Genomic DNA, 25,994 nt, shown 5'->3' with positions numbered 1-25,994 from the left:
TAATTTAGTAAAAAGGTATTTTAATGACCTGCTTTTAGAAGAGAAACAATACACACACACATACCAACATTCCCCAGACGATGAAACTGAACTGACATGAGGCAGGAAAGAAAGACAAAAAGGAAACAAACATCTTATGTTACATTGTTCTCGTTAAAAGATAAAGCTGCACTCTTTCCCTTTGTGAGGGGAGTAATGCAGTACTGCACTACTAAATACCACCCAAGGCCAAAGTGTGGTAGAAATATACACAGGTACATAAATATAAAAGTTAGCCCAATCCATACATTTTTTCGCCAATTAATTCCCATATTTTTTTTTGCATTCACACAACTGCATGTGATCCATGTGTTTGAAAAGATGTCAGATTTGTGCTTGTATATGCGAGTGTGTGTGTGGGTGTGTGTTGTGTTTGTGGAGCTTTTGTGTGAATGTCTTCTGTCACAGCCACATGCACCTTCGTTGCAAAAAACCACATGCTTGTCAAATCCAACTGCGGATGAGACTCTCGAGGAAAAACGGTCGGGGAGAGGGTGGGGGGTAAGGAGAGGGGAGGGGCAGTCAAAAGAGCAAGACGGGAGAAATTTACAGTAACGGACGGTAGATAGCAGATGCAAAGGGGGAAAGAGGTTACCATGGTGGTGGGGGGGATGGGCAGGGGGGCGCCTGAAGTGAATACCATCTCCATATACTGTACAATACACAAACATTCTGAGGGATGCCAACAGATAAACCATGAAATCAAAAGAGAGATTAAGATGTTAGGGGGCTTTCAATGAGTGTGTGTGTGTGTGTGTGTGTGTGTGTGTGTGTGTGTGGGGAGGGGTGGTGGTGGAGAGAGGGGGGTTCTTCTGAAATCACTTCCTATTTTTTGGCGAGGGCCAGTTGCTGCGCTTCTCTCCACGGTTGCCACCTCCGCTGCCGGGCCCACCGGCGCCACCGCCACCAGCCGGGCCCCTCGGGCCTCGTCCTCCTCCGCCTCCGGCGTTGACCCTGCGGTTCTGTCGATCCATGCCGGGCCGCTGGCTGGAGAAGCTCCTCTTGTTGGCCGAGGGCTCTTTGCCGCTCACATCGCGCTCTACCACGCCGCCGCCTCCCCGACCCAGGTGGTGAGGGTGGTGGGAGGAGTATGACTTGCCACCTCCACCTCCACCTCCACCTCCTCCTCCTCCACCTCCTCCTCCTCCACCCCCTCCCCCACCTCCTCCTCCACCACCTCCACTTCCGCCACCGCCACCCCCCTCCCTGTCTCTGAACTCAGTGAAGTCGCTGCTCTCCGAGGCCGTCTCCCACTCCTCGTTGGCCTGGTCAGAGTTCTGGTTGGTGAAGTCAGGCGACTTGGCACCGTGGCTGTGGTGGTGCTGCTGCTGCTGCTGCTGCTGCTGCTGGGGGGGGTGGTTCGACCCGGGGTTGCCCTGGTTGTAGTGGTGATGGTGGTGGCTGTTTGAGTTGCCGAGGTGCCCTCCGCTGTTGTTGTTGTTGTTGGCCGTCACCGCTGCGCTGTTGTGATTGGCGCCTGTGGCCGGTGGCGGCGGCGGCGGCGCTCCGTTAGTGTCCTGGACCGCATTGAGGGACGACGACGGCGACGACGGCCTCCCTCCCCCGATGACGCCCACCCCGCCGTTGATGCGCGCCGCGTTCTCTCGCTCCTTCAGCCGGCGGAAGCGCGGCGGCTTGTCCTGCTGGTGCTGCGAACGGCCGTGGCGTCGGCGCCGCGGCGGCCGGTCAAACCCGCCGGGTGGGAAGCCGCAGCCGGCGGGCGCGCCGAGCGCGTTGGGTCCTGCCGAGTTCAGCGCCAGGTTGGCTGAACTTTGCTGGGGCGCTACTCCGTTCTCGGTGGCGTTCTGGGCGGTGGCTGGGGCCGCGGCGGCCGGAGGCGGCTGAAGGGGGCCGAGGCCCGGACTGGGAGTCCGACCCGCGTCGGCCGCCTTGTCTTTCTTCTCGCCTCCGTTCCCTCCTCGGCCAAACTCCTTGTGGCCGGCGCCCGGCGGTGGACCTTGCTGCTTTCTGCCCGGCACCGACGATTTGGAGGAGCCGGTGTGAGGGGCAGAGTTGGACCCGACCCGGTTACCTCCTGGCGGGCCTCCGGTATTGCCGCTGCCCCTGAAGATGTTTCCTCCACCGCTGCCTCCGCCCCGCCCCCGTCGAGAGGGCACACCCCTGGGCGTGAACACTCGAGCTTGGGAGCCTCTGCCCGGCGTGAAGGAGATTTTCCCTCCGCCGCCAGGGTTGCCGTGTTCCGTGCCGTTCTTGGTGTTGGCTTTCTGGTTCTCTTCCTTGTCCGACTGGCCGAGGTCGCTTGCGCCACTCTCGCTGCCGGTCTCCGAGCCTCTCTCGCGTCGTCTCTTGGGGATTTCCTCGTACTCCGAACCCTCGCTGCGGGTCTCGCTCCTGTTCCTGGCCCTGGCCGGGTTATGCTGGGCCCGATCTTGGCCGTGCCTGCCGCCGCCGCCGCCGCCGCCCTTGGACTCGGACTCGTTGTGGTGGCCTCCTGCAACGGAGGAGCGGAAGTCTCGCCCGCTCCTGCCGCCCATTCGGCCTCGACCGCTGCCGCTGGGCCCGGCCGTGGCTGTGTAGGTGCCACGGTAGCCACGCCCACGCCCAAAGTACTCGCCGCCCCGTCCACGACTGGGTCTGCCGCCTTTGGCAGGGACTCCGTGTTGATGGGCAGAGTGGCCCCCTCTCTCAAAGGAGCGCTCCCTGTCCTTCCTGGGGGCGGAGCCTGAAAATCCCAAACCAGCGTCTCCGTCTTTGGGCCCTCGACCTGAGCCTCCTCCTGCCGCCCCTGCGGATCGTTCCTTTCCTACGTTCCGTTTGGCCGTGTGGGCTGACTCGTCTTTAGAAGGAGCCTGCGTGCTGTGTGGAGTGGAAGACGCTTCCTGTTTTGTCGAGGAAGGCTGGGCGCCATCGTGGTCTTTCTCTTTCCCGCCGCTCGTTTTTTCTCCTCCGTCAACTTCCCCTCCGTCCCTCTTCATCTCTTTCAGCACCGGCTTTTTGATGGGGCCGGCTCTTTTGTTGGTGTTGCTAGTCTGGTTGGAGGGTTTGTGGTCCGATGCTTGGTTGGAAGAGTCCTCCCCAGCGCGGGAGTGGTTCCCACCTCCTGCACTGTTGTTGCCCCGCCTTCCGTGAGAGGAGCCGCCGCCGGTGTTGCTGCTGCCGGGCCGAGGGCCCCACTGGGTCTCCGTCTTGTGTTCTCGCGGCCCTCTTTGGTTTGACTTGGGATGGGGATGGGGATGGGGATGCGACTGCTGCTGCTGCTGCTGCTGCGTATGACTGCCGTGCTGCGAGGAGGATTGGCCGGCGGCTAGAGAAGAATGGGGGGAGTACGCCGAGCTGCCTTTCTCATGTTTCATGTGGCTGCCGCCGCCGCCGCTGTTGCCTTTGTCGACGGCATTCTTCCCAGCAGCTGTGTCACTTTCTCTATGGGAATGGTGGTGATGCAGAGCAACTTTCACGTTCCCATCTTCCCTCGCAGAGGACGAGGAGGAGGAAGAACAAGAGGAGAGTGACGGTTGGTGCATTGGAGGAGACGAATCCGACTTCTTAGAAGCATCGGCAACCCTGTCGCGGCTGTTGTCTGCTTTGTGCGGATGGAGAGCAAAGTGAGGCTGCTGGGGGAGGTGGCCGTGATGGTGGTGGAGATGAGCGTTGCTCTCGACAGGGGGGTGATCGGCGCGACCATTGCGGTCGTAGTGCGGGTGTGGAGCTCCCCATATCTGGCCCTGCTGAGACCCCCTGGGCCCCTCATCCTGGTGGCCAAAGCTGTGAGGTTGATTGCCCCGTTCAGCCACCCTCTGCTGCTGCTGGTGAGGAAGCATTCTCCCACCCTGGTCAGGGAAGTTGCTGTAGTTGCCTCGTCCACCCATGTAGTGATGCGGGTGATGGCCGCTACCCTGGGGCCCAACTTGTGTGCCGACTGGCGGTGGAGTCTGATTGGATGTCCCTGTGTTGGGGATAGGCTGCTGAATAGGTCCTAATGCAGCCTCTCGCATGTGGTGAGGAGGGGTGTCACTCCTAAAATAAAAATGAAAAAAAGTTGAGAATAAAATTTAAAATATGTAATAAATAAAAATACAGACTCAGTATTAAGAAGTTAAAATCTTTACTCATGCATACTGTAAATGCATTTACATCAACGTTCAATGCAATGTTATTGGCTCCAGTGCACAAGAGCAATACAATTATGTTGTGTAACCAAAGATAATTTTATTAGTCAATTCAGAAGCTTTTGAGCGTTCAAACTGTGGAAAGGTTAACTCCAATTTCCTGTGACAAAGTTCTTCATACCTGGGTCCTTTGGTCCCATCATCATCCTCTAATCCCTGCTTCTGCCTGAGGGGTGATGCCAGCCCGCGGCCTTCCCCTCCACCCGGGAATACCTCTGACCCCCATGCCAGCTTGGGATCCATGGGTGGGGTGCCACGTTGGGGGTGACCTGGATGTGGTTGCTGCCTGTCAAAGGGGTCTGAGCCAGATCCCCCAGAGTCAGACCGCTCTCGACCAATGAGCCCTGTGCAAGAGAAGGAACGCGCACGTCAAAACAGGTTTCCCAAAAGTAACAGCATCACCTCTCTTGTCGATTTAGGTCAGTGACGTGGCTCTACTGGCGTCCACATGTAGCGACATCTCACCACCAGCTACTGTGTTAATGGATGACTGATGACCCAGAGGGCCCTTTTGTTGACAGACCTGATGGATGCATGCCAGCTGAATAGTAGTCCATTGGTGGAGGGCGTCCCTGCATCATGCGTGGGTCCATGTAAGGCATCATCATCCAGCGAGGGTCAAAGTTCATTGGCAGAGGTGGGGGTCGGACCATATTGCTTGGCTGATACATCGGACCACCCTGTTTAGGTCCGGGTCCAGACTGCGGAGCTGAACCAGAAGGACCCTGTGCAGCTTGGGGCTGTTGGGACATCTGACTTTGCGATGCCTGGCTATGCTGCTGCTGCTGCTGCTGCTGCTGCTGCTGCTGCTGCCACTGCTGCTGCTGCTTCAGAAGCTGCTCCTAAAAACAAGGACGATAAAAATGTTTGGCTTTTTTTAACAACAGGAGTCACCAGTTTCTATCTCTGTTGGGCGTTACACACATGAATTATCTATTTTACGACAATCTAACCTGCTGTTGCCTCTGAAATCGAGGTGGAAGAGACTTCTGGTACTTTGAGTAACCCTGTCCGGGAGGACCGCCGGCTTGACGACCTGCCCCGCCTCCGACACTTTCAATCTTTACTGGATCCATTCCTCTCTCATTGCCGCTTCCTGTACGAATGTGAGGAGTGCTCATCACCTCCTCCTTCACTTCTCCTTGTGTTGGTGCGTCCATGGTGGGCTGCTGTGGCTGGGACACAGCTGGCTGCGGACACTGCTGTGGCTCTGTACCAATCAAAGAGAGATCAGTGAGCTTGAAACTGATTATGACCAAGAAAGTTGTTTACTCACATTGCTGACATACATACATAAGCCTTGCTCTGATAGTTTAATGACAGCATAATTATATCATAAAATAAATATTGATAATGATAAACATTCAGTTTTCTCACTGAAGACAGATCAATCCCACTGTTGGAAACATTCAAATGACTTGAGGATCTTACCAGCAGTGGAGTCGTAGCTGCTATTACTGCTGGCTCGTTGCCGCTCGCCGAGGCCAGGACTGGACCCAGGCTGCACGGCCAGCAATGGAGGCTCCTCAGGATCCACACAAGGGGATGGCGGCTGGCTGATGTTGGGGGAGGAGGCTGACATTGTTGGACTGGGGCTGCCCGCTGTGGCGGCAGTCGAGTTTCCATCGATGCTGGGGGTTGTGCTGCTGCTGCCCTGCTGCTGTTGTTGCTTCTCGTCCAGCTTCTTCAGCTTCATCGCGCAGGCGGCGCGTCTCTCCTCCTCCATCCGACGCTCTTCCTCTTCGCGGCGGCGACGTGCTCTCTCTACTGCGGCCGAGATCTCGGTGGAGGACTGCTTCCTGCGCTGACGCCAAGTCTCGTCCTCGTCTTCTCCCTGGGCACCGTGTGGCAGCAGGCCAGGCTGAGGAGGAGGAGCTGAGCCTCCTGCTGTTTGCTGAGGCTGGTTGGACCCGGGTTTCCCGGGGACGAGAGAGGCACCTTGGTTGTGGGACCGTTCCTACACAGTCAGAAAAAAAATAATTATGTGCCGAGCTCTTTTCAAATGTCTCACGAACGTGACTGCAATCCTTGAAATTGAGGGAAAAAAAATTGTGATGGCGACGACAAGTACTGTGAATAAACTCAAGAGTCAAAATGCAAACTTAAAACTGACAGATGACTTTCCATAAGACTGGTGGGCGGTGGATGAGATAATGGCACAAATGATTTGTCTATGAGGCCCAAACCAGATGGTCTACCTGTCGGTAAAAGGAGTAAGGCCCTTGTCCAAGGAGCGGCCCTGGTGGGGGGGAGGGCTGCTCCCGGGGACCACCCAATCCAGGCCTGCGCCCCTGTATGCAGGCAGATGGTTAACCATTCTCCACCACAATAATCTATGCTAGCAAGAGCCACAGCACATTGACCCATGTGCAGATTTGCTTTCTCTACCCTACGACACCCGAGCATGGAGCGTCTGACCCAAGAAACCTTCCTGTTGTGGTCAAGCAAGTGTACCTGGTAATTTGCTGGTGCTCCCTGGCCCCCCCAGCCACTGCCTCCCTCTTCGGCCCGACCTGGCTTGCCGGAGGGGGGTTTGGGGCCATTGTCAGCAGCAGAGGAAGGAGGATGGCGAGATTCCGTGCCGCTGTCTGAGGCTCGGGGGCCGGAGGTTGCAGCCAGGGCATCCTTAGACCTCTGCTGCTCACTGAGGACAGGAGGAAAAGAAACAAATGACGCACTGACATACAACCAAATAGAGACCTCCAACAATCTGTGTTGATTGGAAATTATATTTACTTACCGCGCGTCATTGCTGCTTTCAGTTTCCTCTTCCTCCCCTTCCTCATCTCCTTCATCATCACTGAACTTCAGTTTGGCAGAGTAGTCAATCTCCTCTTGAGCCCCTATCAGAGCAAACACAATCAGAGCTGTTAAGCAGTGATAGAAAATGAACTGAATTTGATCTTCCATTAATCCAAACATGAACAAAACATTCTCAGGTATATAAACTTAACTATTCAAAAGTACCACGAAGCAACGTTTTAAGAGGAAACCAGTATCTATTTTACCTGCCCAGCCCTCATCTCCATCATGGTCCAACTCATCCAGCTCCTTCAGGTCGTCTTGTTTAAGGATTGAGGGCCGCTTTACCACCTCTCCAGTGTCCCGTGGTCCACCCTGAGTCCTATTATCAGGTCCACCCTGCCCACGAGAAAACCTGAAAAACAACAAAGTTTCTTCCTAAGCAAAATTCCAAAAAATTAATATAGAAACAAAATAGTTACTAATGCAAGCAAAAAAACAAACCTTGGAGCAGGCCCTTCCCCAGGTGCCGGGTACCTGTAAGGTCCCTGCGGGCCATAGGGGCCCGGAAATGGCAGGTAGGGAGGAAACATCTTTAAGACAAAAAAAATGAAATAAATACAATTAAAATTAAAACAGTATTCAGATAATTTACAATAGGAGACAATAGATGAGAGAAAGAAAACAAGATATTTTATATTATGTGCATAAATGTTGTCAAGGTCAAAACAAAAATACATAAATAATACACACCTGAAACAAAAACAGTGAGCACCATGAGAAATACTTACGAAAGGTGGCATGATCCCTCGGTACTGGGGGAAGCCGGGCCCAACTGGGGGCTGGCCCAGAGGCAAGGCGGGGCTGCCTGCGGGAGGGTTTCTAGGTGGCCCATGGGACTGAGGGTTTGGAGGGGGGGCCCCTGCTGCCCCATCCATCACCAAATTCCCACCAGGGCCACCCTCCACTGACCCCTCCCCTGGCAGGGTGGGCGCCAGTCCGCGGCCCCCACCATCCCGCCAACTTGTAGCGTCTGAGGACAGCCGCAAAAGAGGAAAACGCCGCGTTGATGAGCGTGGTGCAGGTTGAGGGCAAAGATTTGCACATGGCCATCAACCAGACTAACGAGACCTGTTGATGAATCATTGAATATTCAGGAGCCGTCACTCACTCTGGGGGCGGAGGTTTGGTCCGGGCCCATACCACTGATCTGCAGTGCCCTGTTCTCTGCCAGCTTTGTCCTGGTCGCCAGCCGCCTGCAGGGTGGGAAATTCCTCGCGAGAGAATGGCGACAGTTGGCTTGATCCCTTTCCACCTACAGGAAGTGAGGGAGAACACTTTTGAACTTTCTGAAGAAAAATCATTTCCAAGCCACACACACATAAAACGCAACACTTACCATCCCCTTGTACTCCATGTGTAACACTGGCCTGTGCCCAGGACCTTGCCCCTACGGCCTGGGTTGAAGCTGGGGTCAAAGCCTGGCAAACACACCAATATAAGAGGACTCATTAGCGACAGTCACTACAGTGTCTCTTGGGCATGGCTGAGGTAATGGCTTTACGTCGTCCGCTTCAGTGCCCGTCAGTACCTCTGGAGCTGGCGGTGTTTTCGGGCGGGTCGGTGCAGGTGTCGGTGAGGCCGCAGACTGCTGCGATTCCGGCTGCGGTGCCGACAATGCATCGGTACTGTGAAAGATAATAGACAGCGCATTATAGCATAAGACCCAGCGAGTCCACGACCGGTGTGACCGAATGGTTGCTAGGGAGCTTGCTTCACCTCTTTGGGTCTGCTTGTTCCTGTTTGCTTGCCCATCCTGTGCCGTCTTTGGGAACGAGCGAGACGTTGGGATCGTTGCCTTTGTTCTCCGCCTTCAGACTGGGCAGGTTGGCAGGGGGCGGCATACGCCGTGCGGAGGCAACTTTACCAAGAGACTGCAGGCCATGGCGGGGGGGAACTGACGAGGGAGAGAAAAAGAAGCCATTAGCACAGTTTGAGCACCAAAACACAATATTAATCAAATGGCATTTTAGAGAACTTGAGACAAAGTCACAGCCGAACAGCAGGAACTTCCTTAACTTTTAGCTGGCGTGCTACCCAGCGCTTGTTGAAAAGCACTTTGAAATTCCTGATGGTGCAAGTGTAAAAATGTTTTCCAACGTTAACAAGGCAAACTATGAATCCCACAGTTGTTTCCTTAAGGCTGAGGGAAAGGACAACACTGCATGGATCCACAATGCAAGAGGCGGTTATCCTGTTTAAAAATGAAGACAGCTGCTTTGATCTGGTGGGAGCGCCTCTGAATAAAACATAGACTTGGGACTCGGTACAGAAGTCAAACAGCATCCACAAGTAAGCCTCTGTCTTAGGTCAGGCTCGGTGGCCGCAAGACTCAGCTGACACATCGAGACTTGAGAGCTCTCTGGCCTCTGGGCTGGGGCACAACACACTACATCTTTTAACATCAGCATTGCATTGAGTGCAAGAGGGGTAATTCCATCACTGGATACAAGTACAAGTATAAGACACAAAGAGTAATTGAGTAGCACATGAAAGGGCAGCCGAGGTAAAAGCAACTGCCGGACAAGAACTGCTCTGATTGGCCATCAGACTTTTGTCAAAAGAACTATGGAATTGTAGCAATGAGGCAACACAACTGTTAATTGCTAACTGCTAACTTCAACACACAAAACAACGCAGCACTTAAGCGCTGGGTCGATAATGACCGAGGACAAGCCTCAACAATCTTGAGGTTGATTTCGAAAAACTATATCTCCTCATTTATGGAGTCGAGTCTGGACGGCCAAACAAAAAACATTTAACGATACGTCAGAATTAAAAGAGAAACACCCCACAAACAAAGACGAGGCACTGGAAGTGTTTTGTCACCATGACAACCCAGTCATGCGACTCATGATACTCACCAACAGGCTTTTGTGTTTCAAGGCTCTTTCCTTTGTATGTATCAAACAGGTTGAGAGACGCATACTTGGTTTTGCCTTCCTTCCCCTTTGCAGTTTGCCCAGAGCGCTCTGACATTGCGCTGTCCGCTCATTGAGTATGGTGAGCCCTGAGACTGGGGGAGACAAAGACAGAGAGAGAGATGACAACAGGCAAACGCAAAAAATGAAGTGGATTAGCCCTCATTTCTGAGAGTGGATTCAAAATAGCCGTTAAGATTAAGAAGGCAATTAGAACAGCTTACAGTAACAGAGTCTAGAATTCATGAGGAAAGAACAGTACACAGTAGTACCTCTGTGTAAGATGATACAACTGGAAAAAAAATTGTTGATATGTGGTATAAACTTACACAACTGGAAATTTGTTTTTCAAACACAGGGCATGCTGGACAATTTCTATTACTACACACAGCCACTGCAAGCAGTGACAAGTGATTTGCCACTTGACAGTTTATTCATGCACCTCTGAATGAAAGATCAGTGGAATTACACAGCCGAGTTCTTTTACTACAAAACAAGAACTTGAGGCCTCTGCAAAAGCTGCTGTCAGATTTTGTATTGTGGTAAAGGAAAGGATGCCTTGGCTAAAAAACACAACAAAACAACATGCAAATTTCTGATAAGAAGGCAAAAAAACAGGGGAACCTGCATCCATCAAAACCAAAGAAGAAGCAGAAATGAATCTCAAAATGCTCCAATATAATGCGAGGAGTGTGGCACTGTGACAAGCTGCTCAGTGCCCTCTCTGCACTCCCTAGTCGTGTTGACTTTGAGTGCCAGAGACATGGGACAGTGGCACAAAAGTAGTACAGCAGAGTACAAGTAAATAATAGATAGCTTAGACCTCAAACATGGCATTCACATGAGCCCTATTTTTAAATGGATAATCTCTCCTTTTTTCACAAACCAAATAAGCAACACAGGCACTCAGTACATATCAGAATATATGTGAAATTGCACTCCTACATTATTATTTTACTATCATGCATTATCATCACAATTAATTCATTGATCTAATACTGCTATTTGGTGGTTGCCCCGTGGCCAATATGTATTGTGGAGCGACAGAATGTTGTATTTTGGCTCCTCCTGTCACCACATTTGTGACACCGCAGGGATGAACGTGTTTAAACATAATATTTACACAAGAGAAAATGCATTGCATATCTTCCTTTTTGGGAGTTTTGCGCAGAGACCAAAGCTTACGACAAAGCCCACACTGCCAATTAAGTCTGCAAGCGAGCGAGGTCTATACAATACAACTTTCCATTGAACTACTTCAGACTGATCAGAAGTACTGAGAATATACACCTCAACATTCATTATCCAATGCAGTGCAAACACAGGCTGAAATATTGACACTGTTAAAAGAACTGTCCAATCAAATGAAAATATTCAACCTGTCCTCCGTTCAGAAAATACAAGTATTTAACAGCTTCTTCTAAGGTATTTGGCTGATCGACGCCTCTTTCATCAATCTTTAATGTGTGTGACCAAACCTCAAGACAACAAAAGAAAGAGATAAAAGTCAAACGTTCCTCCTCCTGTACTTTGTAAACAGAAAATGGAATTCCACACAGTGCTTTAAGGATCCTGCCTGGTGGATCATGGCGCCACGTTGAAATGCTTACAGGATTGTCGTGTTTTCACCGGGCCTCCAGGAACAGACGTTTGTGAGAATGAATAAAAACAGTGCAGTGCAACATTGCAAAGGTTCAAATCAGACAGAGGGAGGCTACCAAGCAACTGCACCACCACCACCACCACCACCACAGTATCCATCATGCATCAAATGATTTCACTGAACTGACAGAGTGACAAGAGAGCACTTATTTTAAAAGCCATCGACCACTAAATTGCAAGACATTTACATTCCTCTTGGAGTTACAAGAAACTATTTTTTCACCCCATGTTGTGAGTGTGGTTTACCTTCCATGATAATCATTACCGACTCCGGTGCCAAGCCTAGAGTAATTTCTGAGTAATTCTCTAAAGCTTTATCACCTCCGCAAGGTACCTGCAACGCTTGCCAAGCAAAGTGTAATTCTGTGTCACCTCAGTGTAGAGCCTGGTCAAACAACTCACGGCAGCATTAAAAAAAAAAAAAAAAAAAAAACCCAGCTGAAACGTGGTTTCTATGGCAGCGCATTATACATGATATTCCCTGTATGAGCTGGCTCGTGCTGGCCCGGTGCCATGGCAACTCTCGGGTGCCTGGCTTGAAGTGACTCCCTTTACTACACATCAATAAAACACACAGCGCTGACATCTGTCCAATTTAGCAAGATTGGGCTCCCACTGTCGCTGCCCACCCTCTGCCCAACTCCCATTAGGCTCAATTACAAAGAGAGACTCCGTTTTTATGTCACAATGACACTGGAATCAATAACAACTGCACTCAATCTTCCACTATCTAATCGAATTAAGTGCTGAAAGCAAACGTGCGCTCTGGTTTGCTGGGAAGAAAATTCAAAATGCAACGAGGTTTGTTCCTTATCGTTACTGACTGAGTCTCAAGTCGTTATAGGCTCAGGTGTTTAAATGCAGCGCAGCGAATGGCAGCAATGTAATAAACAACAGTGGCGTGCCGGTAGCCAGCAACACATTTAATGAGGAAGACATATGCAACATGAAGGTGTTTCTTTTTAAGTATTCTGCGCACTGTTTAATCGTCACACGCGTACAATTGCACAATTAAAGATGACATGTCTGTGTCGCTTTTTGAATAACAATCACAGGCAACAACAGGCGTATCGGTGAATACCACGTACAGTAGAACAGCAGTAGCGGAGCACAGTGCCCCAACAGCCCCATAAGATTAGAGAAATTAGGTCGTGGGATGGCCGGCCAGCTAACGCTACATGTTGTGTGGGGATTAACTGGGGCCAACAGCTACACACGAGCGAGACATTACTGCAGCGACGTATAACGTTACCCACAAAAAGGGGCCTAGGGAAGCTAAAGCTAACGATAACCACTGACCGCAAATAGCCACATTTATGATTATAAGATAGCATAGCACGCCGGTATCTCAGACAGTAGCAATAACAAGACCTTTAAAGAGGTACGAGGAACAGCTAAGGGCGCAGGCACATTACGAAAAAAAGATTTACAGTGAAATAAGTGTCAGCTTGCTAGCATTGGGCCTGAGCCGTGGCGCTGGGAGGGGGGCTGCGTTGCTGTTTCATAATGCACGTCCAGCACCTTGCAGTAACATTAGCCTATTGCTCTCGTTCGCTCTCTCTCTCTCTCTCAAGCCACACAAGCGTTTTCAATGTCTCTCACACACATGCCAGCGTTACCGGCGGGTGTTTTCTTTACATGGCGTCACCCATCCATCTTCCAAAACACGTACAGGACAGCAGAAAATGATTTTTTTTTTTTTTTTTCTAATAAGCAGGACAAAACAAAATGGCGGTATGGATAAGGGCCCGGTGCACATTAACGGTGTGTAGGATGGCTGATAATGTTAAAATGTTGCCATAGGCATTCGCTAAAATTAATGCAAACCATGTGGTGAAGTGTTTGAATTAAATAAATATTCAAACGTTTTAACGTATATGTGTAGCACACTGACACTGCAGCAGCAGCTAGCCGGGGCTACGTTCGTATTCACATCCTGCGGCTAGCCGTCACTGAGCTACGCGCAGCTGCCAGGCGTTTAAAAAAAATAAATAAATCGGTGATATTATCCCACGATTTTGAAATACAGAGAAAACGTGGTGATTAATAAAAACAACAATTGTGAGACACAAGCCCATCCTGTTACAAACGGTGACTAACCACTAAGCCCAGCTAGGCTAACGAGCTGGACATCCTCCGTACGTTAGCTGGCAACAACAACCAAGCCTGTCTTTCAAAAAAATAATAATAATGAGACTACTCTATTCACATTAAAAACATAATCTCGTGTTCAACTATCGCACCATCAAACGTTGCTGAACGCTTTTTCTTATTATTAGGTAATACATTTCCCCCCCACTTTCGCTTTAACACGGGATATTTCCCGGACACTGACCTGCTCTTGTCCCGACTTGTCTCGAGGTTGTATCGCAGAATGAGGTAGGTTATGCTATCACGTAGCTTTCTAGCAGCGAGCGACCCAGCGAGCTAAAGCAACGTTATCCCCCCTGCAGTCAACACACGCACGCCGTCTTTTTCGGTGACCAAAGGCGCCTTGAATTATTACAGAGTAGTACTGCGCGGATAGAAAAGGCGTTCGGCTTACTTGCACTCTGTTTCTTTGTTTCCAAAAATAAACGAAAAGGGGTGAAAGAAAAATGGTGATCCCCGGACTCGATCTATCACCTAAAGAGCCGTCAACGGCTACTGGCTAATTTTGTGAGATGGAAGCCGTTTGGGAATTCTCCGGAGGGGCCAGAAAATGCGAGTCTTTGAATAAAAAAAAAACAAAAACCCGTAGCTCGAACCCTAGCAGAATATCAGACCACATTAAACTGAACAAAGGGTAGAGAAAGTACTCATTTTTTGATATGTATTTTTGTCTGACCTGTTCGTCCGAGGCGTCGTAATGCCAGCTTTTCTGATGAAACGATAGTGAGCCACGCTTACAGCGTGAGTATTCAGACTGTAGCAAAATACGATAGAAGGGGGAAAAAAAGAAGAAAATATAGTCTCACCAATTATGGCATTTATTGTCCTATAATGTGCAACACAGTGATAGGTCTGTTATGTAGGAACAGAAATACTGCTTTAGCTTAGGAAAATGGCATTTTATACAAATAATATTTGTTGTCACCTTTGGAAAGAAAAAAAAAAAATCCAACATATTTTAAACATCCTACAAATGAATGTATCTGAAAACATGAAGACATAGTTGTATCAGACATTCAGTGGTAAGAGTGTCATTTTAAAGAGTCCTCTGCTGGGCAATGTTTAGCAATCTTCTTTTATGCAGCAAAAGAGCACTTAGCATGAGATGTATTCTCCCCAGCATCTGGCAAGGAATATCAGTCCGCCAGTTAAACTGAATCATTGTGTTAAACTCATACATACACAAAGTAGGAGAGAAAAAAATAAATAAATAAAAATCCGATGAGGAAAACAAACAGCTGAGTTCAAGATACAATCTGGGAACGCCAAAATCCGAGTTGATCCTGAAATAATCAGAAAAAAAACAAAAAACGATTCTCTCCAGTCACACTCACAAATTACACATCAACACAACTGAAAAAATAAAGTTCAAGTTGACTCTCGGAACTGAACGCACTTGATTTCTGTATTTCCATTTCCACAAATGTTTCTCAAGGCCAGCTTCAAGTCTTGAAGTGTTCACATTACATCAGCATCCCAACAAATGTGTAAAGACTTCATGAGACAGGAAGTCAAGAGTTCCTGTTGCTTGTTTTGAAAAAGTGAAAAGTCTATTGTCATCTTGGAAAATTCCTGGTTTTCCCTTTTTACTCCAGCAGTTTAATCTGGGAGACAAGAGATAAAATATTCATTTTAACCAACAAAAAAAAAGAGAATGAAAAACAAGGTCACTTTTAGTCAAATCTTTGCAATCCTGCTCACCTCACTGTTGTTGAGCTTTAACTGCCACCATACAGGTGAATTTTGACGAACGAGATGGTCTCATAGCAGTTCTTGTGACCCTTCTCGTAGATAACAAAGAGGTACTTCTTGTCTTCCGCCGAGTCCCCGCTCAGCGACGTCATAGTAGAGTAGCCGCTTGGCCCTGCCCATATCTGGAGGGATTTATCCTCCCAAGTTTTGCCATCCGTCAGCGACCAGCGCATCGTCAAGTTAATTCCTGTGGAGGGAGGGCAAAATGCAAAGAAACAACAACTTAGTAGTGTGTAACCTTTGTTGGGAATGTGTTGAAAGCAAGTGAGGCACTGAATGCATGTATTGAGTGCATGGAGATGTTGTTTTCTTTCATATTTTAAAATAGAAGGCACTGCTGGGGCTCACTGACTCCTCATGAAATTGGTCAAATGAAGTGAGACTAATTTCAACTGCTGAGGCATGTCACAGTTGGGACAATGAGCTTGACTTTGATACGGGGAAATTAGGCACGATTGACAATCTGGGACACAGCTTCCTGCTCAAGCATTAGATATGCAGCGTGCTTTTAAGCTCAAAAATAGACAGATGTCTGTCACACTCCAGCTCTTGGCAGACAAACATACACAGCGCTGTCTCACTCTTGGGCGTACAGAGCTTTTAAAATTATAGTATACTATTAGTCACACGTTTCATTCAAAGCGAAAGCAAACAACAGTAACTAGTTTTGCAAATACAAGAGGAAGGAGTTAAAAAAAACACTCCGAAAAGCATGATGATGTCTCTGAGCAAAGAGGACAGTGTTGTGTGTGCAGTTACTTTCGCCGCCTGATGGGGGAGGCAACAGATGCAGCTTCAAGGAGACGTGTTCCTACCAGAGTACTCCGAAAAGGTCCAACTTTACATTTGGTAATTTGTGTGATAATTTGATGATTGTTTTGCACTCTAACTTTGAGAGAAATGTGCACGGCGCCCACTTAGAGAGATGCTACGCTTTAAAGCCGGCATTACGTACGTTCATTCTCATTGGCAGGGTTGGTGAAGTAAAGCACTCCGTCCTTCTGCATGGCTCCGGCCGCGACCACAGGATCCACCAGTGCGTAGTCAAAGTACAGAGTGTCGATGGGCAGAGACATGCCGCCGTCCAGGCTGCGAACCACCACACGGCAGCGGCAGTGGTAGTTGTTCTGGTTTCGCACATTGATGACAATGCTGCCATCCTTCATTTCAAAAGGCTGTGGGGGGTGCACAGAAGGAGGGCAGTTGGTCTGGAAACATGAGTGTGAAAAACGTGCCGCATGCTTTGACTAACTCTCTTCACCATAGAATTGATTCAACACATTTTTTTAATGTTTGTTTCATATTTATAAAATGTTTGCTAGCTTCTGAGAGGGAAGTCTCAGGAAATGTCAGAGAGTTACTCTACAGTTGATGTAAGGATTTGTCTCTTTTGATTACCATTTTGACTGGAGTTCCTAAGGTTTTACTGTTGGAAAAAAATCATGGATTTTTATTTATTTCCTCCAAGAAGTAACAGAAAGACTTAAAATGAAGTATTTTCTTCAATTAGAAGAAGCCTTTTGGACGGTAGGTGAAACAACATAACTTAACTTTCAAGATTACAATGACTTGGTCAACTGGGAACCTGCACAGACATAATCAACGACTCTTGACACTTAAATTCATACTTGGCACTCGTCAGGGTTGAAGTCCTGCGGTCTCTTCTTCTGGTTGAAGGGGATGCTTTTCAGAGAGGCGCCGTTGTACCAATTTTCTCCGTGGTCGTCGCTCAGTATGCAGAAGACGCCGTCTCCTTCCACCGTGCCGTGACCGCACACCACCAGCCTCCCTTTGGCCGGTTCGTAGCGCTTCTGGGGTGCAGAGACAACAAAAAGGAAGTGGCAGCGCTGTACTGGGCAAAACTGAGCGGTGCAGTGGGACGTCCACCCCTCACCTGGATGCCAAATCCTGGACCTGGAGCAAAACTCTGGACGCCAATCTGATCAGAGAGGTTCCTTGGTGAGCTCCAGCTGAGGCCGTCGTCTCTGCTCTCTATCATCATGGTGCTGGAGGGCTTGCAGTGGTAACGGTGGAAGCAGAGGGAGTAGATGAGAATCACTGAGCCCACCGTCTCGTCCACCACCGCCGAGCCCAGATTGATGCCATCCTGGAGGGAGCGGACATCGTCCGTGATAAAGGCGGTCGGAGACCAGGTGGCACCTGGAGACATGGGAGATTATATTAAACTATGGACTTTGAGGAGTTCCTCTAGTCTGGATGTTAAACCTACTTATATTTATTTGTTATATTATTTGTTTACAGTTTTAGGTGCACAGTTTAGTCTGTATCACAGCATGTTAAAGCGACAAGAAAGACACTCGGTCCAACTTTAAGCTCACATGATGGTGAGCAGCAACTCTGAACCATGTGATAGGAGTTTTATGGAAGAGACATGCCTCCAACTCCTAAACTAATAACTAAAAGCAATCAGAGTCAGAGCAAAAAAAAAAAAAAAGAAAAAAGAAAAGTCTAAACTCTCTTTAGAAATTCTTGCTTCCTCTACAGTGCTTCCCCTTCTTCCACTGCTGCTGTTTTGAGTGCATGATGTGTGATGTGATTGCTTTATGTTTTTCGTTTCCCTACCTCTGTCCGTGGATCTCCGCAGCGCGATAAACTTCGCTCCCACGTCAGAGGAGGACAGCTTTCTGGCCTCGGCGAAGGCCAGCAGGCTTCCTTTAGGGGTGAAAGTTAGAAGCGGGATCCTGAAGGTGTTCACCTGCCCCTCGACACCGCTCACCCACAGCAGCTGCTCCGCGTACATCAGGGGGTCGATCTGCACAGGAAGGAAGATGCATGCAGTGACCAGCGGAAAATACGAAATAAATCTCGACACCAGGGGACTGAGGGAGGAATCAATGACCAGTGTTTCACACGCACAGCAGCTCCAGGAGTGACATACATTCAATTTTGAGATTCATAACAGTACCTGGTCAGGAGTGGAGTCACTTATAGCGAGAAAGTAGAACATGCAGCACACAGCAGCAGCAAACCGCCGACTTCCTGTTTCCATGTTGAGAAAGCTTCCTTTTGTCTCGGACAGACGAGGCCCATCAAACTTCAGATTTATGCTCCATGAAACCGGAGGGGAGGCAGGCGCAGCGACGATACAGTCTGAACCCCGGCATCCGGCGGATGCTAATTTGTTCGCTCGCACAGGTCATATGACCAATGTTGACTGGTCACATGGTGGCGACGGTCGCCAAAATAAAAGATAAAATGACGACGTCGCAATAACTTTAAAATGTTTTTTTTTTTCTTTTTTCTTTTTTCTTCACTGGTTTTATACAAAGCAACGTATCTTTTTTCAAATTTTTTATAAAGTTTAATTTGACATACAATTTAAATAGTAACGAGATAGACGTCTCTCGAAAGCAATTTTAAAGACAAAAATGAATAAATGTGTAAAATCCGTATTGCATATCTCTAGATAAAACGTTTGCTTATGGGCCAGTTTTCTTATATGCAGCGAGATCTGGAGTAAGAAAATAAATGGGAAATAATAATATAAAGTCCGTCGTTTTCAAACACTTCTAACATTTCTTTCTGATCCTCCTACTACCACGAGAATTAGGAATAGCTGGAAATACTGACAATAAATGCTTCAAATTAAGCGTTGCTATTTTCTTCGTCAATCGCTTTTCCTTGTTCCTCTTTGATCACTAGGAGGCGACATTTACCATTAAAGGAGAAAGATTATCTGTTCATCAGGGTGGTGTTTACGCAATAATATCCTTAGGACATGAGATCACAGGCGAAGTCGTTTTCTCTTTCTTCTACTGAGTGATTTTCATTGTAAATTGGCTGATGAGACAGTTATTGATGTCTGATTTAATGGACGAAGGAATCGATGATGACTTCTGAGTTTATTTGGCTTGTGCAAATTTGCTTTACCTGAAAACTAAAAAACTAAAATATTTTGTCAATTTTTGAATGATTGAAAGCACTCACTAACTTCAAATACAGGATTATAACAGGATTAAACTGATTTGATGAATTCCCCTCCTGGTTGGTGTTGATCCCCAAATAGTCTCATTGTTGCCTTCTTTGTTTTGAATGAATTTTGAATTTTGACTGGATCCATTTTCAGGGTGGACAAGTGTCTTCTGTGCATTTTCTGACGCACCGTGGTAGTTAACGCCACACAGACTTTCTAAGGTTGCCTGAGCTGAGAACCGCAAACTGCATTCCTGTAGTCATGAGTCTGGGCTGATCTGAGTCACGCTCACACAGACTGAAGGAGAGAAGGAGAGAGGACGGAGGGGGTAGAGAGAGATGGTAAGAAACTGCTGAGACACATTTGAGCTAGAGTTATGCGCCACAGCCTCTTTGTGCTGTGGGTCAGACCAAGTAGTTTCCCAAGGATCTGACACACAAAGACTCAGGGAATATGTGAGGAGAAAGGGAGCAGCGTGGGCACGATGGACTCGGATCCAAAATGCAGGTGAGCTGCGCTGAAGTCTGTCGGGTGCCTGATGTGGTTCATGCTATGGTCGAGGTCTGCTTTTGAAAGCGAGTAGGAACACATATAAATAAATGAAGCGTGACCTCTGCTCCTTCCTGATAGAGAATGAAAGTATCTGACAGGAAACTTGAAAAGCAAAAATATTTGAGAGAGAAGTGCAAACATGACAGTGTAAAGTGATTTTCAAGGGGAGAAACTGCAGGTATAAATATACATACAAATATGTAAGCTTTGCATCTATATACCTGTGAAACCAACACAGCTGGACAACAAACAGATGAAATGTTTGAATATTTTTTGTGCAGCAAAAAATAATTCTGGAGTCACTTGACCTTTCCCCTCCTAAAGTCAAGTGTATGAACAGTGCTGTTGACATTTCACTCTTCAGCAGGTGCAGGAAGCGAAAGAGAATCGTCTGGGGGATTTTACTTAGCCTACGGGGCACGGAAGTGAGAAACAGAAAAAACAAAACAAAAAGCAACCCACACAGACAGAGGGGAGGTCTGTGCAAAGAGCTGAATGCTAAGAAACCGACTGGCAGGGGGTTAAACTGACTTCACACCTGCTGCGATGAGCTTTCACACTAGAGCTCGAGAATGTGGCCTCATGACAAGGGGGAGGACAAGAGTGGAAAAGGAAACAAATGTAAGACGTGTTTGTTCTTTTTTCTTTGCGATAAAGTTTTTGTTTTAATATCGCCTTCTTCTTTGTTGCAATGAGCGTCACCACCCGTACACTACTTATCCCCTGTTAACAGGCCTGTGCTGTGCGGATGTGATAACAAAAAGCACATCAACCACAGTTTTTTTTTCTTCTGTGAATTGCTTCACAGATCCAACTGGAATTGGTTTGGAGTGCGTGACCCTCCCATGAAAGAGACGACGCTCAGGCCCATTTTGTTCAGTTTTAAACAGTTAAACAGTTTATCTATGGATGCTGATTTTTTTTTCTGTGGGTGTCTCCTGGATGACACTTTACTTGAACATAAACCCGTGCCTCCCCAAAAAGCACCTGATTTGTCAGATGCGCAGTTTAAATGATGAGTGATTCACGTTTTTCTTTCATTTCCTCCTCCCCCAGGCTGGAGGTCACTACATGATGCAGTGCCTTCACCTCTGCCTGTTTTGTTTTGTAATGCAGCTACCAGTAGATGAGCCACCGATCATGTGGATCCTCTTTTGCTCTAAAACTGACACTTTCAGGGTTGAAAGCACTGTTTATTTACCGCCGTGAGGAACTTCGGACTCAGTTTAGGAAACAAAACAAAAAAAAAATCCCTATTGAGCAAGACCGAAAAGTCCACATTGAACTCAGTTTCTGCAGTGATTCTACCTGGACTGTGGCTTCCGAGCACTTAGAAATATTGGAATTGCTGTTTATTCTTAGTTTCTCACTCTATTTTAGGGCACAGTCATCTCTGAGATGATGGAAAACGGGTTGGGCGACGTGATGGAGGAGAATGAGGCAGATGTCCAGACTAAAGCACAAGAGCGGGCCGGAGACACCAGGCATCGCTGGCAGAACGGTAACAACTGACTTAATATATCTGATTGTGCCAGAAAAATGTTTCAATGATTGACCTGTACTAATACAAAATGTCTGTACGGGGAGTTCCATTGGTGTCAAAAGGTGCTGCCATGATGAGCCAGAAACTCAGAAACTTTAAAAGATCCATTTTTTTTTGTTTGTTTTTTAGCATTCTTGCGCATTACTTGCCTTTGCTTTGACCTCACAGGCAAATCTAATGTTTACTAAGCTTGGGATTATCACCACAGCCATGATAACATTGAACTCACATGGCAGTGCAGTCTTGGAATGACTGTTTTATTCACACATATCTAAATATATCCTAACATACTTGATACATAGGGTCACTGAGAGTGGAGGGCGGCGGTTCAGGGTGAACTTTGGATCATTGTTTATATTCCAGCAAGCAACTTTAAGGTCATTTTGGACAAACTGATGCTAATTTTATGCTTGTCCTAATGACATTCAGTTCAGGTCAAGTTAGGTTAGATCTGTTCTGGTCACATGACCCTCAGCTGGAAACATAGATGTGAAATTTAGGCCAGATGAATGTATTTTATGCCTCCATATGCTAACAAGCCCATAGGCAGCAGACTGCTGAGAGCTGTTGTCAGTTACAAGGTAGCAACAGACTGGTGGTTTGATGGTGGTGCTAAGGTGTGAAGTTAGGGACCCTGTTAGGAGCGGTGATGTTTAACTGAGGACTTGCCAAGGTCAGACCAGATTAAGTCACATTTTACACTCAGAAAAGTCTTCAGGTTTTTTTTTTATGAGCAAATCGCATTTAGTTATGATAAAAAGTTACTTCTGTTTTAAAAGTTTTAGTTCTGAAAAAAAGTGCAAAGACCGCACTGGCTTCCTCATCTCCCTCTGCTTTTGTGTTTTTATGGGCAGCTTGCAGCAGTAAATAGAATGGTTAGCAGCTAGGAAAGCTGCTGATCGCAAACTGGCAAGACAGATGTGAAAGATTGTAACATTTTATACAAAGCATTAGCATGGCAATGGGTTTGTGAGCCAGTGTCCTCCTCTACTGTCACGCCTCAGTCTAAATGTCATCTTTTGGCCTGTAAAACTGACAGGCGACCCGTGGAATGCAAGCACCAGTGTTGAAAGTGTCACTGATGTGCTGTGTGCTCTGCTGGCCTGTGGTCTCACTCCCCTCTCTGCTGATCTCAGGTCAGTGCATCCTGGCAATGCCGAGCAGCTCGCCTCTGAACCCCACCTTCGACCTGTCTCTGTGCCGCAACAAGCTGGAGAACAGCGGATTCCAGGTCAGTGCAGGCACACGTCGCATGCAGGCAGCTTCACCCCATCCACACTCATCCTCTACCTCCTCTCTACCCTGTCAGGTACCTGTCAGGGACCTGGAGGAGCCGCTGACCGCAGCTCTGGACGTTCCGTCTGTCAGGAGATTCATGGTTTTCAACTCGGCCCTGTTCCATTTCATCTTGGCGCCGGTAGTATTATTATTACCCACCCTGACCGTCTTAGTTTAACCCTACAGAGGCTTTATGGGATTAGAATTTCACAGTTTGGAAACTTAGAAGAGATGGATTGTCTCATTGCAGTGACTTAACCTGATATTGGTAATCTGAATATTATATAATACACAATATCTATGGGCGACACGGAGGCGCAGTAGTTAGCGCTGCCAACTTAGAGTAAGAAGATCATGGGTTCGTTTCCGGGCCTGGGGCCTTTCTGTGAGGAGTTTGCATGTTCTCCTTGTGCCTGCGTGGGTTCTCTCCGGGTTCTCCAGCTTCCTCCCACAGTCCAAAATTATGCATGTTTTGTCTAAATTGTCTGTAGGTGTGCATGTGAGTGTGAATGGTTGTTTGTCTCTATGTGGCCCTGCGATGAACTGGCGACTTGTCCAGGGTGTCACCTTTGCCCTATGACAGCTGGGTAAGGATCTAGCAGCAGCGGCTATTGAAAATGGATGGTTAATATCTATATGAAATACTTTCATTTTAGCAAAATTCATTTAACTTTGCATAATACAAGACATCTAATTCCCTTCAGCAAGTTACAGTTGCTGAATAACTGATGTTCTAGTCAAACAATTTTTTGTTTTAGGTGCTCTACGTGGTGGTGTGGTGCGCCATCTTCTCCACCCTCCACCTCTACATCTCCATCGCTAACTACTGGGTCCTCTGTCTGTGCGTCAGCCTCGTGGCCATCTTCCTCACCGCTGCCATCATCTTCATCCTCCACCACAGTAACAAAGAGGTACAGCGCGAGGAGTCGACCGGGCAGACTTTGTCATCTTCAGACTGGGGAATGAAAACACTTGCGTCTCCTTTTCTTCTTATTCCTCTCTTTCTTCTCCAGCTCAACGTGAACATTGACGTCCGTCTGATCCAGGTGAATGAGATGCTGGTGAAGCACAAGCTGCTGGTGGCCGTGGCCAACTGGGTGCAGAACTGCTCAGGAAACATACAGGTAGATTTTGAGTGGTTGACTTTCACACCTTTGGATCTTGTTTTCTTGACATTGCTGCACAGGTGGCGTCTGAGTGAGCCAACGCAGATCAAATACTAGAAATAATTTGTGGCTGGTATGTTTGAAGGTTCACTCTGTCATGGTTGCCGAGCTATGTGCTCTTCTTTCCTTTCACCTGTGCCCTCTGTAGTACTGCAGTACATTACTACTCTCATTAGTACTCTAATGTAAGGGTCCAGCGATGAGACTTAATGTCATCACTGTGATCTTAAAACAACAGCAGAAAACTGAACCACTAAATAAATAAATAAATAAATAGTGGAATTCTGTATGACATTGTAGTTCTGTGTGTGTGTGTGTTTGTGTGTGTGTGTGTGTGTGTGTGTGTGTGTGTGTGTGTGTGTGTGTGTGTGTCCACAGCTGTACTTTGTGTACTGGGACATGTCTCGATGTCTCAAGACACTGACTGAGACCCTGGAGGAGGGCAGCTTCGTGAGCGGTGACATCCAGGTGAGACGGTCTTGCTGTCGGACAAGCATCAGGATAACGTAACGTTTCACAGCTGACTATTCTCTCAATGCGCAGAGTGCAATTCAACTGAAATCAAACTTTGTGCAGAAAAAGCTGAAAAAGAAACTGTCCCACCTCGTGCTGGTGAGCGACGCCCCGCCAGCCATCAACCCCGAAGTCGGCGAACCAAACACGGGACACGGCTCAGATGAGGAGAGGCCGCTGCTAAGAAACGAGGAGCCCCCGGGGTGCAGTACCTCATCCAGCCAGCAGGACGACTCCAAAGTCACAAGCAACCACAGCCTCCTCCCAGACTCATCACTGACTGCTCAGGTACGGAGATGCACGCTGGACGACTTCAGGCTCGCACAGAGTGAGCATTTTGAGCATTGGCAGGGAAAACACAGAGCTGCACACACAGCATCCCCTGCTGGCCGTGGAAAGACCTGTATAATTCTGGTTGCATGCCTGGCACCTCCCTGTGGGAACCCGACTGTTGAGCGTCTCAAGGCCCTATCCTACACCAAATGACGCGTTATAACGAAAAAGATTTTTCCAATTTTTCTCAGCATGAAATTTAGATTGTTTTTATCATTGTTTCCCAGGACAAAGCCCATCAGCTGCTGATGACTTACAGCGCGCTCTACGTGAAGCTGCTGGTGTCTCAGCGCCTGACGGCCGCGTCACATCACCGCCTACGTCCTATGAGGAATCACTGCACCACGGCCCCGTTCTGCCTCTGCCAGTACATCAGAAAGAAGATCTTTCAGTGAGAGAGCCGTCAAAAAAAAAAACCTGGACTTCATTCCAGGATGGAAAAACATGACATGTGGAGGCAAACATGGTTGAAGTTCCATGGTGCTGTTTGAATTGAAGGCTCCATCTTTTTTTGGACTGTTGGTGCCATTTCGTCCGACAGCTTTCTGCTGCTGTCTGTCTGCCCATGCGTCCGCTCCAGTTCTGTGTTTGCACCAAACTGGTCCTGGTCTGTTTGCTCAGCAGCCTTGCCAAAGGCTGGTCTGCATGAGTGCCCACTGCAAAACAATGCAACAACATTTGTGTTCCTGTACTCGCAGCAGTTTTTTCTCTGCTAATGTCTCAAACAAAAATATTGATTATGTAGTTTTTACATATTGCTGGAATCACAGGGTTTGCACTGTATGGGACACACTACAGGAGCTGTGTTTGGGGTCCAGTGTTTCAGAGGATTTCACATGGCACTCTTGCTAAACAACACTCCTTTTTATTTACTGTTTCAAAAAGTAGAGCACAATAGAACAGATTAGAACACAATAGAATGGCCTCGTTCCTGCACGGCAAAATGGGGAGCGCTGCGACTGACGGTGTTTCAGAAAGCTGAAACGTGTTGACGTACTGTAAGTTCAGTCGATTGACACGCTTTATTTCTAGCTCTAGGAGCAAATTTACCATTCAGCTGTCAGTCTTTTAGAAAATATTATGTGTATTATGTGTACATTACGTTATTGTACATAGAGAGAGATTTGTTTCAAAATAACCATGTAAGCTTCACACCCCTGCTTATTATCCCCTTACTGTCAGCAGCATTAAAGGATTCACATCTCTTTTCACACCTTAGTT

At 47.8% G+C, this 25,994-nt stretch overlaps 3 protein-coding genes across 10 annotated transcripts; 1 reads left to right on the top strand and 2 right to left on the bottom strand.

Annotated features, from left to right (window-relative positions):
• Positions 1-14,463, bottom strand: prrc2a (proline-rich coiled-coil 2A). Of its 5 annotated transcripts, none has more exons than XM_076011964.1 (18): positions 14,379-14,463; positions 9,833-9,984; positions 8,688-8,865; positions 8,500-8,596; positions 8,308-8,389; positions 8,080-8,223; positions 7,700-7,941; positions 7,413-7,501; positions 7,175-7,323; positions 6,907-7,009; positions 6,621-6,810; positions 6,365-6,457; positions 5,598-6,123; positions 5,120-5,376; positions 4,690-5,008; positions 4,288-4,510; positions 1,214-4,014; positions 1-1,177 (listed from the first exon to the last, which is right to left on the bottom strand). In XM_076011964.1, the coding sequence occupies exons 2-18, from the start codon at positions 9,945-9,947 to the stop codon at positions 858-860; spliced, it is 5,928 nt and encodes a 1,975-aa protein (XP_075868079.1). In that variant the 5' UTR covers positions 9,948-9,984; positions 14,379-14,463; the 3' UTR covers positions 1-857. The 5 variants fall into 5 exon arrangements, with proteins under 5 accessions (XP_075868079.1, XP_075868078.1, XP_075868077.1 ...); XM_076011963.1 differs by lacking the exon at positions 14,379-14,463 and adding an exon at positions 14,097-14,252; XM_076011962.1 differs by lacking the exon at positions 14,379-14,463 and adding an exon at positions 13,887-14,045.
• Positions 14,464-14,497: 34 nt separating this feature from the next.
• Positions 14,498-18,613, bottom strand: neu1 (neuraminidase 1). 2 transcript variants are annotated; one of them, XM_076011995.1, is made up of 7 exons: positions 18,381-18,613; positions 18,038-18,227; positions 17,349-17,614; positions 17,083-17,265; positions 16,410-16,662; positions 15,404-15,641; positions 14,498-15,306 (listed from the first exon to the last, which is right to left on the bottom strand). In XM_076011995.1, the coding sequence occupies exons 1-6, from the start codon at positions 18,462-18,464 to the stop codon at positions 15,421-15,423; spliced, it is 1,197 nt and encodes a 398-aa protein (XP_075868110.1). In that variant the 5' UTR covers positions 18,465-18,613; the 3' UTR covers positions 14,498-15,306; positions 15,404-15,420. The 2 variants fall into 2 exon arrangements, with proteins under 2 accessions (XP_075868110.1, XP_075868111.1); XM_076011996.1 differs by having other exon boundaries at positions 16,410-16,629; positions 18,381-18,610.
• Positions 18,614-19,436: 823 nt separating this feature from the next.
• Positions 19,437-25,984, top strand: tmem268 (transmembrane protein 268). Of its 3 annotated transcripts, XM_076011998.1 has the most exons (10): positions 19,437-19,895; positions 20,305-20,561; positions 21,321-21,441; positions 22,620-22,714; positions 22,793-22,900; positions 23,520-23,672; positions 23,775-23,885; positions 24,306-24,395; positions 24,504-24,728; positions 25,001-25,984. In XM_076011998.1, exons 2-10 carry the CDS (start codon positions 20,487-20,489, stop codon positions 25,166-25,168), a joined length of 1,146 nt encoding a protein of 381 aa, XP_075868113.1. In that variant the 5' UTR covers positions 19,437-19,895; positions 20,305-20,486; the 3' UTR covers positions 25,169-25,984. The 3 variants fall into 3 exon arrangements, with proteins under 3 accessions (XP_075868113.1, XP_075868115.1, XP_075868114.1); XM_076012000.1 differs by lacking the exon at positions 20,305-20,561 and having other exon boundaries at positions 19,438-19,729; XM_076011999.1 differs by lacking the exon at positions 20,305-20,561 and having other exon boundaries at positions 19,443-19,895.
• The last annotated feature ends 10 nt before the right edge of the window (positions 25,985-25,994 follow it).

This window comes from Nelusetta ayraudi, unplaced genomic scaffold (assembly GCF_046127955.1).
Source record: "Nelusetta ayraudi isolate G7.1 ecotype Tasmania unplaced genomic scaffold, CSIRO-AGI_Nayr_v1 ptg000135l, whole genome shotgun sequence".
Taxonomy (NCBI): domain Eukaryota; kingdom Metazoa; phylum Chordata; class Actinopteri; order Tetraodontiformes; family Monacanthidae; genus Nelusetta; species Nelusetta ayraudi.
Note: the sequence above shows the minus strand (reverse complement) of the source record. Positions and strands in the feature narration are given on the sequence as shown.